The sequence below is a fragment of the Pleuronectes platessa genome, chromosome 5 (assembly GCF_947347685.1).
Source record: "Pleuronectes platessa chromosome 5, fPlePla1.1, whole genome shotgun sequence".
NCBI lineage: Eukaryota > Metazoa > Chordata > Actinopteri > Pleuronectiformes > Pleuronectidae > Pleuronectes > Pleuronectes platessa.
The window spans coordinates 3,078,741-3,090,058 of NC_070630.1; the positions used below are offsets into that span (position 1 = coordinate 3,078,741).

An 11,318-nucleotide genomic window follows, 5' to 3' on the forward strand; every position below is an offset into this window, starting at 1 on the left:
TGTGACGTCACGCGATCAGCTGTTCAATCAAGAGCGACGTCATAGGCCCGCGACACACAGGGCTGTAAACACGTTGCTTTTCTTTTACTGAAATGGAAATAAAAACATTTATTATTTTAAACAATGAGAAGAGATGGAATAGAAGAGAAAGAAGTTGTAATGGATAAAAAGCAAGAGATAAAATAACAGGAGGATCGGGTTAAAAATAAAAATAACAAATTAAATAAAATAAAAATAAAAAACTATTAAAACAAGTTGTAATAACGATAAAAAGCAAAAGCGAAAATAATAGGATTGGGTTAAAAATTAAGATAAAATAAATTGACTATTTCAGATTAGTGAAAGCATGTTCATTAGCAAATAGCTGCAGATCCATGAATCTACATTGTGATTGGCTGTGTAACTGTGGAATAACCTTATTATATTGTTTTTGATCCACAACACGAGTGTTTCCTAAAGCGCTACCTGATTCCATCCATAGCTAAATAATTACACAATTAAAAAGAGATACAAAATTATAAAATAATGAATGATTTCTACCCTTGTGGTGAATTTTTTATGATTTGGTTTTGAGAGCAAAGAGTTTTCTGTAAAGTGTTGAAACAGAACTGTTCACTGTAAGTTTCATAATTCTATTCACTAAAGTTTAAAAAAAATTACTCACAAAAATCTACTGAATTTATATTAAATACTGATAAACTGGATATAATTTATGATACATCCAAATAAAACCAATCCACTTTTCTCTGATATGAAAAAGGATTGTCTCATTTTACTATGTTTTGAGAGGTCACAATGTTCTTGACCTTTGAACATCAAACTCTGTTGGTTCCTAACATTTGATCCAAATCTAAAGAAATTCCTTGATGGTGTTCTCGAGTAAATGTGTTTCAGATAAATTCTAATCATCCACAGAGAACACAGAACTACAAAACAAACAAAGACAATATGGACCAACATAAATAAAGATACCAGCTTGTTTCTAAAATCACAGGACTGGATTTTTTTATTCAATATTTTTCTCCAAACATTACACGGAATCTTTAAATGATACAGTATATATACATACACGTCGGTGTATTTCTTTATCTAAAAAGTTGAGGGCCGTTGGACAATGCAGCTGTGCGTTTCAAGACAGGGTTGCATTTTGGACGTTTGTGCACTGAAGACATCCACAGAACGGTGGTGGTGGTGGTGGTGATGGTGGGGGGGGGGGGGGGTGGGGGGGGGGTCAGAAGTTACCGGGGATCAAGTGCCATCAGTGTTACACCAGAGCTATGTTTGGAGAGTAGAGTGTGCAGGAGCTGCCGGGTGAGGGGCACCATGACGGTCGGGGATGAAAACATGGAGAGCAGCAAAATCTTCCCTCGGCAGGAAGCGGTGCAAAAAGAAAAGTTACCAGCTAAATGACGGAACCAGCTAATTACACCACTAATGGCAAACAGCACCGTTAAGAGTGTACCCAGAGACACGTGACAGACTGGGATCACACACACGTAAGATTAATTTGTAATGACTGACATACTGCAGGATGGTTTGAGAAACACTGATCCACATGCCGCTCCTCGCTGGGCACGCTGGGTTTCAGAGTCACAAGACGCTCCTCGTACAAACTGAACAATCATCTTTAAATCACAGATCTTTGGTACGTACTATCTACTGGATCCCATCTGCTGAGTGTGTCGAATATTTAAAAACCAAGCAGCTCCGAGGAGACTCGTCTGGAGATCTCACGGCCGGTGTCTTTACCCGGTGATGGAACTCATGAACAGACTAATGACAATGGAAACAGTATTTTTTTTTTTTAAACAGATAACATGATCCAGTTCTGAACTGGGCCGGGCTGGTACGAGTGATCTCTCCCCATCTCAACTACACCACGTGTTTTTTTTTTCAGCATACAACTAGCGGAGGTTTGTCAGGGAGAGGGATCCCAGAGGCTAAGCATGGAGGAGAGCATGTCCGAGCACTGGAGGGAGTGAGGAGGCCGGGATGGTTCGGGTCAGATGGGAGGTCGTCAGTGTCACACACGGATCTACATCATCCCCATCTGCATTAGCGAGTTGGCGTACGCCATGGGCTTAACATTCGGATGAGGCTGTAGAAGAAAAACATTAGATCAAACTTTAACAAGGGTTTTTTAAAAGATTTGCAAAATTAGTCATTGTTAGCCTGTTGTAAGTACAAGTCAGTGGTTGTTTAACTGATATATTATTATTATGGAAATGAGCACAAAATTGTATAAACTGGACCAACCTTTGTACAAAAGGTACAGAAAGTCTTATAGATATTAAAACCACCATTTCCCAAGGTTCCAGTGAACATTGCAGACTGGAGAACTTTATACTGACCACAGCATTGAACTGGTGAAATTCTGGCTTGAGGTCTGATCCCCTGAGATGGATATACGCTCCTTTGTTTGCCATCTGGTCACTGGAGGAACAGATCACACGACAACGTTAGTGAACCGCTGCAATAAACGCTGAGTCAACACTTCTAGGATGAGCCAAAAAACCAGTACGTACCAGTAGTTGGGCGCTGAGAACACGGTGATGCACTTCCCTGAGTGAGTGATCTCGTAGCCCTCTCCCTTGACCTCGTGACTACGCACAATGAAGTCGAGCTTGTTCTGTTCCAGGAAGCGCTCGGTCACATCGGGCCCGAACTGACAGCTCACGCCTCGCTTGCTGACCGACCGGCCATTCTGAGAGAGAGAGAGAGAGAGAGAGACAGAGAGAGAGAGACAGAGAGAGAGAGATGAGATTAGTGGTGAAGCTAATTCTTAACCAAAAGATAGGAGGTGGAGACGATGAAATAAACGAGTATATAATCTTGAGTGGGTGAAATCTAACCTGCGGCTGTGGATCTGACCAGAGGAGGTCACACATGGGACCTGTGGGGAAAGAGGAGGAAGGATCAAAGGTTGTTTTGTTTTCTGAGAGCGAGTTTTAAACCGATGACACTGATTCAGAGTCGGTTGCTACCTGAGTCAGGAGGCTGTCGGTTCCTCTCAATCTTCCTGAGGTCATCCAATGTGACGCCATCTTCACTGAACAGCCCCCCGTGCATAACCTGAGAGGGACAGTGTTGTTAGGAGTGTGTGTGAAACGGAAAAACAAACCTTAAACACCAACATAAAACATTATCAAGATTCAGGTCAATTATAGCTGTTGTTCTATTATACAAAGAACAACAAACAGTCTCCAGTAACTTCAAATTCAGAATCAAGATGTCCTGACAGGTAAAGTTATCACCGATTAAACCCCCAACACTTGTGGCAAGGCCTCGGTGAACAACAACAAAATAAGTCTCTTCCACCGCTCACCAGTATCTTGCTGTTGATGCACTGGGCCAGAGGCAGCCACTGGAAGACCTCGCTGAACAGCTGGAACATCTGGGCCGTGTACTTGGCCTTGACCTCCCCTTCGAATCCGTACATCTGGTTCATGTTGTCGGTCTCGTGGTTACCTGCAGGGACAAGCCTGGTTATTGTATAATGTATGTTCCTGATTGAACAAATTTCAGTATTGTGCATAGACCTTTATGATAACACATTAGTTGTGACACATTAATAATGACATGGACAGGACGTGTGTGGATAATAAAGATGCGTCCACAGACTTGTACTGAGGCACAGAGGGCGTGTTCTCACCCCTGAGCAAGAAGAAGTTGTCTGGGTAAAGCAACTTGAAGCCGAAGAGGGTGAGAATGACTTCAACGGAGAAAGAGCCACGATCCACGAAGTCCCCGTTGAACAGCTGAGGTCTGTGGTAAAGGACTTTGCCGCACAAGGTTTGGATTCAGTGCTTTGAGAAGTTTTTTGTGATAGATGTAAAAAATGACATGAAACAAGTCGTATAACTTCGTTGAACCCAAATCTAAAACCAGATGTTTTAGGGAAGGATACGTAAATGTTGGTCTCTGAGGGTAAGCCGTTCAACTTGAAGATGTTGAGGAGATCGTAGTATTGCCCGTGGGTGTCACCACAAATAGTTATTTTTTCTGTCTGTGGCAAAGAGAAACAGAAACACTTAAATTATTTAAATCTTATATTATGGTCCATTTACTTCTGTGCTGTGAAAACTAAATACGTGGTAATCAGAGAAAAGTACTATTCCATTGTTCTCTTGAAAGAATGCAACTTTAATTCACTTCACTAGTGATCATGACCAAAGTGCTGCTCACCTCTTTTAATGTGTTCTCAATGAGACTTGGTAACTTCGAGAGAAGATCTTTAACTTGCACCAGAATCTGAAAGAGCACAAAAAACAGTTTAATTTACAGCTGCACGTTCGATTCCCTCTGTGAGCATCCTGGGTGTCACATGACCATGTTTACCTGATAAGCACACTTTCTGTGCAGTTTCCTCTGGTCTTTGAACCAATCCATCATCTCAGTCATGAACTGAGATGTGATCTTACCATCATCCAGTTTGGGGCCCACGTAGTCGTCCTCAATCGCTGCAACACAAGGTCACATCAATGAGTGAGAATCAGAGGTAAAGAAAATGGATTATTTTATGAGTTCTTATCCCTTGCTTGATTAGGAAAGAACTTATATTTACGCATTGTCCAATAAAAAAAGGAAACTTACTCATGTTTTCAATGTCCAGAGAGTCCACAACAGATTTTCTTATCTCATCGCTGGCGATGGCTCTTTCAAAAGCCTTTTGTTTCACGATCTTATTACATTCCTGAAACTTCATCTTCGCATCCTTGTCATTTGGTCGAACCTTTACTACCTGTGACCAGAGCGAGAGGAGAGAAAGACACAAAGTGAACAAAAGGGTTAATTTAATAAAACAGACATCAAAGCAGAGAATTTAATGTAAAGTTAAAACAGTAGTTTAAATAGGAAATTGCTAATTTATGCAAAGTGTCTTCTTGAGTTAAAATAGTTTGCTGTGTGTGATACTGTACAACATGTAAACACAGTCCCACCCTGTCCTTGAATATACATGTGAACAAACTATGTCATATATATATAGTTTCAGTAGGATTCTATAAATACATATGAATCTTGTTCCAACCTCTCGGAGCTCCATGAGGATTAACTCATTTTTTGTCGTCATGGTGCTTGTTCCGAGTTTGGGCAATAAATTGCGACGGCTGAGCTTTAGAGTCTTTGTTGCCACAGCCCTGGTTTAAATGGCCCGTTATGAGAACATCATGCACAACAATAGACCCTAAATTATCTGCGGTATGAGAACCTATACACCGGATCTAATTGGCATCATGGCTGGATTTAAGGATAATCCCTATTTTGGGCCTGTAAGGCAACATGAGGAGCCTAACTCTCGGTGACAGACCAGCAGATGGAGCAGGGGAACTCGTTTCCTCAGAGAAAAATGCAGGCAAACACATTTATAGCCGTCCTATATGTGCTCGTTTCACACCACATGGCAGCTTAAAGCGTGCTGCCACTAATAGACACGAAAGAAACACATCTCACCGTCTCGTAGTCCTTAAGTGCTGCCTTGAACTTGCCCAGTGCCATGTTGGAGGTGGCGCGGCGGTAATACCCCTTGATGTAGTTCTTGTCTATCTCCAGGGCCTTGGTGGCATCTGCCAGGGCGTAGCCATAGCACTCTGTGCGCAGGTATGCCAGGCTGCGGTTGCTGTAGTAGACGGCGTTGGTAGGATTGACCTCCAAGGCCTCCGAGTAGTACTTGATAGCATTATCATAGTCTTTATCTGAAAAGGCAAATATCACATGATAAAAATCAGTGCTCAGTTGGTTGATTAGTGTTTGAATAGTGGTCTTATTTGTTTTAAGTGTCTGTATTCATAAGAGACACGATGAGGACATCACTCTGGGTTCTGGTGTCATGTTTCTGGTATTCTACGTTTGAAATGTGATGATCATGACACTTCATTAATCCAAAAGGACTTTATACATTAAACATAAACTGTATATTTGCAGCTTTAAATAAAAACACACATTAACCTTCATTTATATAATCTCCTGGATCAGTGAGTCCAGGAACAATAGTTTTGCTTCATCAGGATGTTACAGCGATCAAAACCACAGATGACATTTTGGCTCAAGTTACCAGATCAAGAGTTTTGTAACACAATCTTTTAGCTCCAGGGGGAAGTTATGAGATAGAGAAAATCATACTTTGATCCCATTAGTGGGCAAACTGTGAGGATGTAACCACTGCTAACCCAGTGCACTCAGGATAAACAGCTGTCTAGTCTGGTTCCCAGTGAGCGGCTGTGAAGTGATGGAAAACCTGCAATGGCTTATAAGCCAATCACAGCCCTGATGCCTGCTATTATTATTCTGACTCAACACAAGTGAAAACTTCATGGCAGAGGAACATATGAAATTTAACATTCGATATAGTTTACAAAACACAGAACGTAATTACATTAACTTGCTGAGTAAATAGAGCTTTCAGTTTAAAAATAAAATAAACATAATATGGTTGTGAATTCATGTTGATGCTTTAAATCAATCCACAGGGTTGATTTCCACCCACTTGAGACTTGATCTGATTTTAATACAATAATTTAGTTACAACAACTTTATGGACGGATGATATACTGGTCTGTATGTCACCCTAATAAAAAAGGCAATAAAACAAAATCTATAATGCTTCTACGGTGTTTATCATCTTGTGCTGTTTCACAGGGTCAAAGATCAACCTTTAAAGTTAAAGAAATAAAAAAAAGGGACATTAATTATGATAATATTTGCCATTATTGATTCAATTTTTGGCCATATTTTCCAGCCCTACTTGTCTTTGTGGACAATCCACATTCCAGAGTCTGTGATAGCGTGAGAATAAGACAGCAAACACACAACTCGTGGCACAGTTTGTCTAGTTTGACCTGATGATTTGACATTACACTCGCTCCACGTGATTATGTTGAATAACTAACTTTGCCATGATTCTGTTTTTCGTGCAGAAGGAATTCAAATCAGACACTCCTTGTTTTGTTTTGTTTTTTTACAGGAATCCGTGACACACCTGGTTATGTCATTTAGAAACCAGTCAAAGTTCACTCTCCAGGAAGCATCACTAATAACGTCACTGGAAGTCTCTGTATGTCCCCGGGGCTGAAATGTGCTTAAATCAAGTTCCAGGTCAAACCTCAGTTCTCGAAACGAAACGGAAGCTAAATAAGACTTTAAATCAATAATTCACAAAATGAAATCGTCTTAAAAGATGAGAACAATCCAGGATCATGAATAATAATGGAGGTGGAGAGAAAAGTGCCTGATAATCAACAGTGAGCGTCACGAGCCTTGTTGCTGCTGCTCACACGCGTCGCTGCTCAACAACGTTCATTTCCAGTTGTTGCATTTGCGCAGAAAATCTACACAAATCCACGAGGAACAAAATGTCGCCACAAATTCGGAGGGAATCGAACCCCCTGCAGGTGTTTGGGGCACATGGGCACAGCGTGCGTCAACACCGCAGCTTTAGCGCTTAGCCGCCGCAGCTAATCCAATGAATGGGGTTTACCGCTAGCATGCTGTCCGAGCGCTGCTAGCTTAGCCTGACGTTAGCTCCCGGCTCCGGTTTGGAGCTTGGCGCGCCCACGACCGCGTCCCCACGCGGTTCACGGTCACACCCGTGTCCGTTGCAAACCACCGACAAAAGCCACAGACCTGACAAGCCCTCCAAATTACCTTTAAAGTACTTATTCGCCTTCTCCTTGAGCAGCTCCGCATCATTTCCACCCTCCGCCATCTTCTTCTCGCTGCCGTACGCCGATCCGTGCGCCATTGACCGAACTGTCGCAAAGGTCGGGAAGTCTGTTTTTTTTCTTGTTACTGCGCGAGGACATAAATTATATTTAAAATGGTAATAAAACATAATTATTATTAACTTGACAAAAATACAGGGACATATCAATGCAGATAATAAACCCACGCAAAGGATTTAGTTGAGTCTTTCTAATAATAATAATAGTATTTGCATTATTATATTATGAAAGTGTTCATGTTAATATTAACAAGAAATAACTAAGAATGCATGAAAGTATTTAATTATTATTATTATGATTTTTTATTATGAGATAAGCTAGTTGAGTAAACGTCTTTAAACGAAAACTTAAAACATCTTTCTCTACTCCAGCCTGTAACTTTATGATCTTTAAATCTCTTCCCTTCTTTCCTCGTTTTTCATTTATTTTTCTTTTAAGCGTAATTTGAACATGTTCTAATGTTACTTAAAGTCTATTCTCTTATATGAACTACATATTAACACGTTTATATTTATCTGTAGAATATGTAAAGCACTGTGAGCTGCATTTATTGTATTAAAGGTGCTGTTCAAATAAATTGTTTATTTATTATTGTTATTATTATCATATATATTATTGTTATTAAAATTGTCATCATCATCTTAATACGTCAGGTTAAATTACAGCCCTCTATTGTTAATACATACTCATACATTCACCGAAAATCAATGTTCAATAAAAGTGTGTATGAGAGACACTGACAATATCAATTTCAAAACTTAGTATTATTTTTATTAATAAAATAACATATATGAATATTTCCATCTGAGCCCTTTAGGTTCACTGACCAGCAGGGGTCAGTATAGACTCGTCGCTGCAGTAACTACTCGTGCGATTGAGCAGAAGTGAGTTGAGTGAAGCTGCTGATCGAGGGAGTTCCATTTGTGAGGTTAACCAGACATTTTTTGAGATTGTGAGTAATGACTTTCAAGTGAATCATTATCTGATAATTAGGTAAACGGTCCATATCAATGCTGAGTAATGACTTTATTTGTTAGTAGTAATAGTTTGTCCTCGGGTCTCTGCTTCTGTGACTGAGTGCATTTCCAATCCATTAAAATGTGAGCTCACGTGAGAGGAGAGTTCAGGTTGGGTTTCCTCCAGATGCCTCCAGGCGAGACAAAGTCGTCCTCATCAAACCTCACGAGGGGACAAACATGGCACAGGTGCACGTCTCTACAACTTTAGTCACTCACAAATGGCATCTGACACACACCGGTGTCACACAACTGGTTTGAACCAACATCACGCAACGTTTAAGCACAAACACAACCAACACGAAACATCTTTCCATCAACAGAGGGTTAAAAAAGGGGCAGTGGAGTCAGGAGGAGAGGGACGAGGAGAAGTCAGCGCTCTGAGGAATCGTCTTGTGGTTTGGTGTGTTTGGGTTTTTGAAGGTTAGGGTTAGAAGTTCAAGAGAGAAGGAGACGTTGGAGAGACGCATGTGACACGGAGGATCCAGGCCTGTCCAGTCTGCCGGCCTGACTCACAAGCAACACCCCGCAGTGAAGAGTAAGAGGCCAAACAGCCGGCTGAGTCACCGCGACCCCTGTCGAGCACTTACCAGCCCCAGAGAGTGAGTTCACTTTCCCTTATAGCAAGATTACCTATGACTCGCCTCTTCGTCTGAGCCCTAAGACGTCTAGCTCCGTGATGGTTTTACTATAATAGAGCTTGGAGGGGAGGAAGAAGAGGAAAAACACACAGGATGAGACTGACTGTGAGCGAGCTGACGTTACTGCCTCGGCCCCACATGAGAGTAAACGCAGACAGTGAGTGGGAGAGACAGAGTGGGAGGGAGAGAGGTAGAGAGACTCTGGCCTGCTGGGAGCTCGGAGGAGGGAAACCGCCGTCCTCCTGGGTGCACGATGCATGAGCGTGGGCTTCGGAGGGGTCCTGAGAAAGTTAAAGCAAACACATAATGGACGAGCGCGGAGATATACGAGCAACCAGAGAAAGGGACGGATGAAGGTCAGGGAGAATGTGAGTGACATTCCAGGGCCGCGAGCCAATGAGCGATGAGGCCTTCGAGCCGAGTGTGTGTTACACAGTCCTGATCCAGACCTTATTGCTATTTATTATCCTGGAGCATGCAGGACCCAGTGACACAGTGTTTTGAACACCACACTCTAATCTCTGAGGTTCCTCCATCCCTTCAACCGTCATGTCTGACTCGGCCGGAGTCTTGTTTCCTCCTCCTCTGCTCCACTCAAATAATTCACTAATGAGAGCTGGACTTCAGGGGGTCTGTCGGTGGGGGCGGGGGGGGTTTGCTTATTTGAACCATATGTTTTTCTAGCAGGCAGGGCAAAGAAGGACTTCAAGTGAAATTAAAGATAAGTGAAGAAGAAAGTCATCCTGCGGAGCTCCACCCTTCCTCCTCTTTTCTTAATTCCCTCTATCTTGCTTGTGCTCGCTCACTGGCATCTCTCTCTGTCGCTGATATGGTTTCTGAGTCATCCGCAAATTGCTCACACTGTTCCTCAGCGTTAACAAAGTCTCCCCTCCAGCAGTGGAGCCTCGGATTGATCAGTTAACGTGTAAATCAACATCCTGCAGTGACACATCTATTATTTGTTATGTTATTTGTGCGGAGCTGGAAATATGAAGCGAGTGGAAAAAGGGAACGTGATGCATACCTGCTACCGGCTTCACCGTTCCACACTCAAACCTCCTCTGCTCCGCTCCTGTGCTTCTTGGCCTTGTGACCCCGGTGGTTATGGGTGGGGCCTGGAGCAGCGTATAGAAAGCGATTGTGTATATATTTTGTGTAGCGTCTGTTTACATCTCGTGTGGGGCTGTTTTAAGTATAAAGTCGGGGTTTCTGACCTCTGTGCCTGAAATGGAAACAGCTGCAGTCGACCACAGAGGATTTATATAAGATTCTAAACCAGATAAACACAATTGTTTGTTTCTAAAAAACTATTTTCGAACTTTTTGCACGTTTTAGACAAAGTTCCTGAACTTGTTAACGTACTTATAAGTGAGATATGTGTTTTGCTGGTATTTATCCATCATTTCATAAAACACTGAGGGTCTGTTTCTGTTGACATGCACATCTAAACCTTATACTCCCACCAATTTAGTCTACATGTGGGTTTTATCACATTTATTTATATTAATATGTATTTTTTTTATCATTTATCATTTATTCATTTATTTGTATCTTAGTCTCTAAATCTGATTATTTCAAACTCACTTTAAACCTCCTATGTTCTTTCACCTGTAAAGCAGCTTGAAATGCATCTGATTTGTTTGAAATGTGTGATGTAGATAAAGTTCTGATTGATTTGTTGATTAAAGTTGTTTTTACTGGTTTAAAATAATAGGGAACTTTTTTATTCCACAGTCTAAAACGACTCCACCATCCCCCCCATCATTTAGGTTCCTTTTTTTACTTCAGCACTCTAACTTGAATAATAAAAAGCCATGTCTGGTTTTACATCGTATGGGCTGCTGTGTGTGTGTTTTCTATCCCTGTGGCTTTCTCTCGGAAAACTTTCCAATCAAACAGGCAGTTTTGACTCATGGACTAATACAATAAGGATAGTCGCAGAA

The 11,318-nt window shown here is 41.5% G+C and overlaps 1 protein-coding gene across 1 annotated transcript; it reads right to left on the minus strand.

Annotated features, from left to right (window-relative positions):
• Positions 1-1,212: 1,212 nt before the first annotated feature.
• ppp5c (protein phosphatase 5, catalytic subunit) lies at positions 1,213-7,770 on the minus strand. The gene is made up of 13 exons (XM_053423458.1): positions 7,642-7,770; positions 5,452-5,693; positions 4,594-4,741; positions 4,339-4,460; positions 4,186-4,251; positions 3,908-4,006; positions 3,653-3,758; positions 3,326-3,468; positions 2,985-3,072; positions 2,853-2,893; positions 2,526-2,704; positions 2,352-2,433; positions 1,213-2,098 (listed from the first exon to the last, which is right to left on the minus strand). Exons 1-13 carry the CDS (start codon positions 7,736-7,738, stop codon positions 2,036-2,038), a joined length of 1,476 nt encoding a protein of 491 aa, XP_053279433.1. The 5' UTR covers positions 7,739-7,770; the 3' UTR covers positions 1,213-2,035.
• Between the last annotated feature and the right edge of the window lie 3,548 nt (positions 7,771-11,318).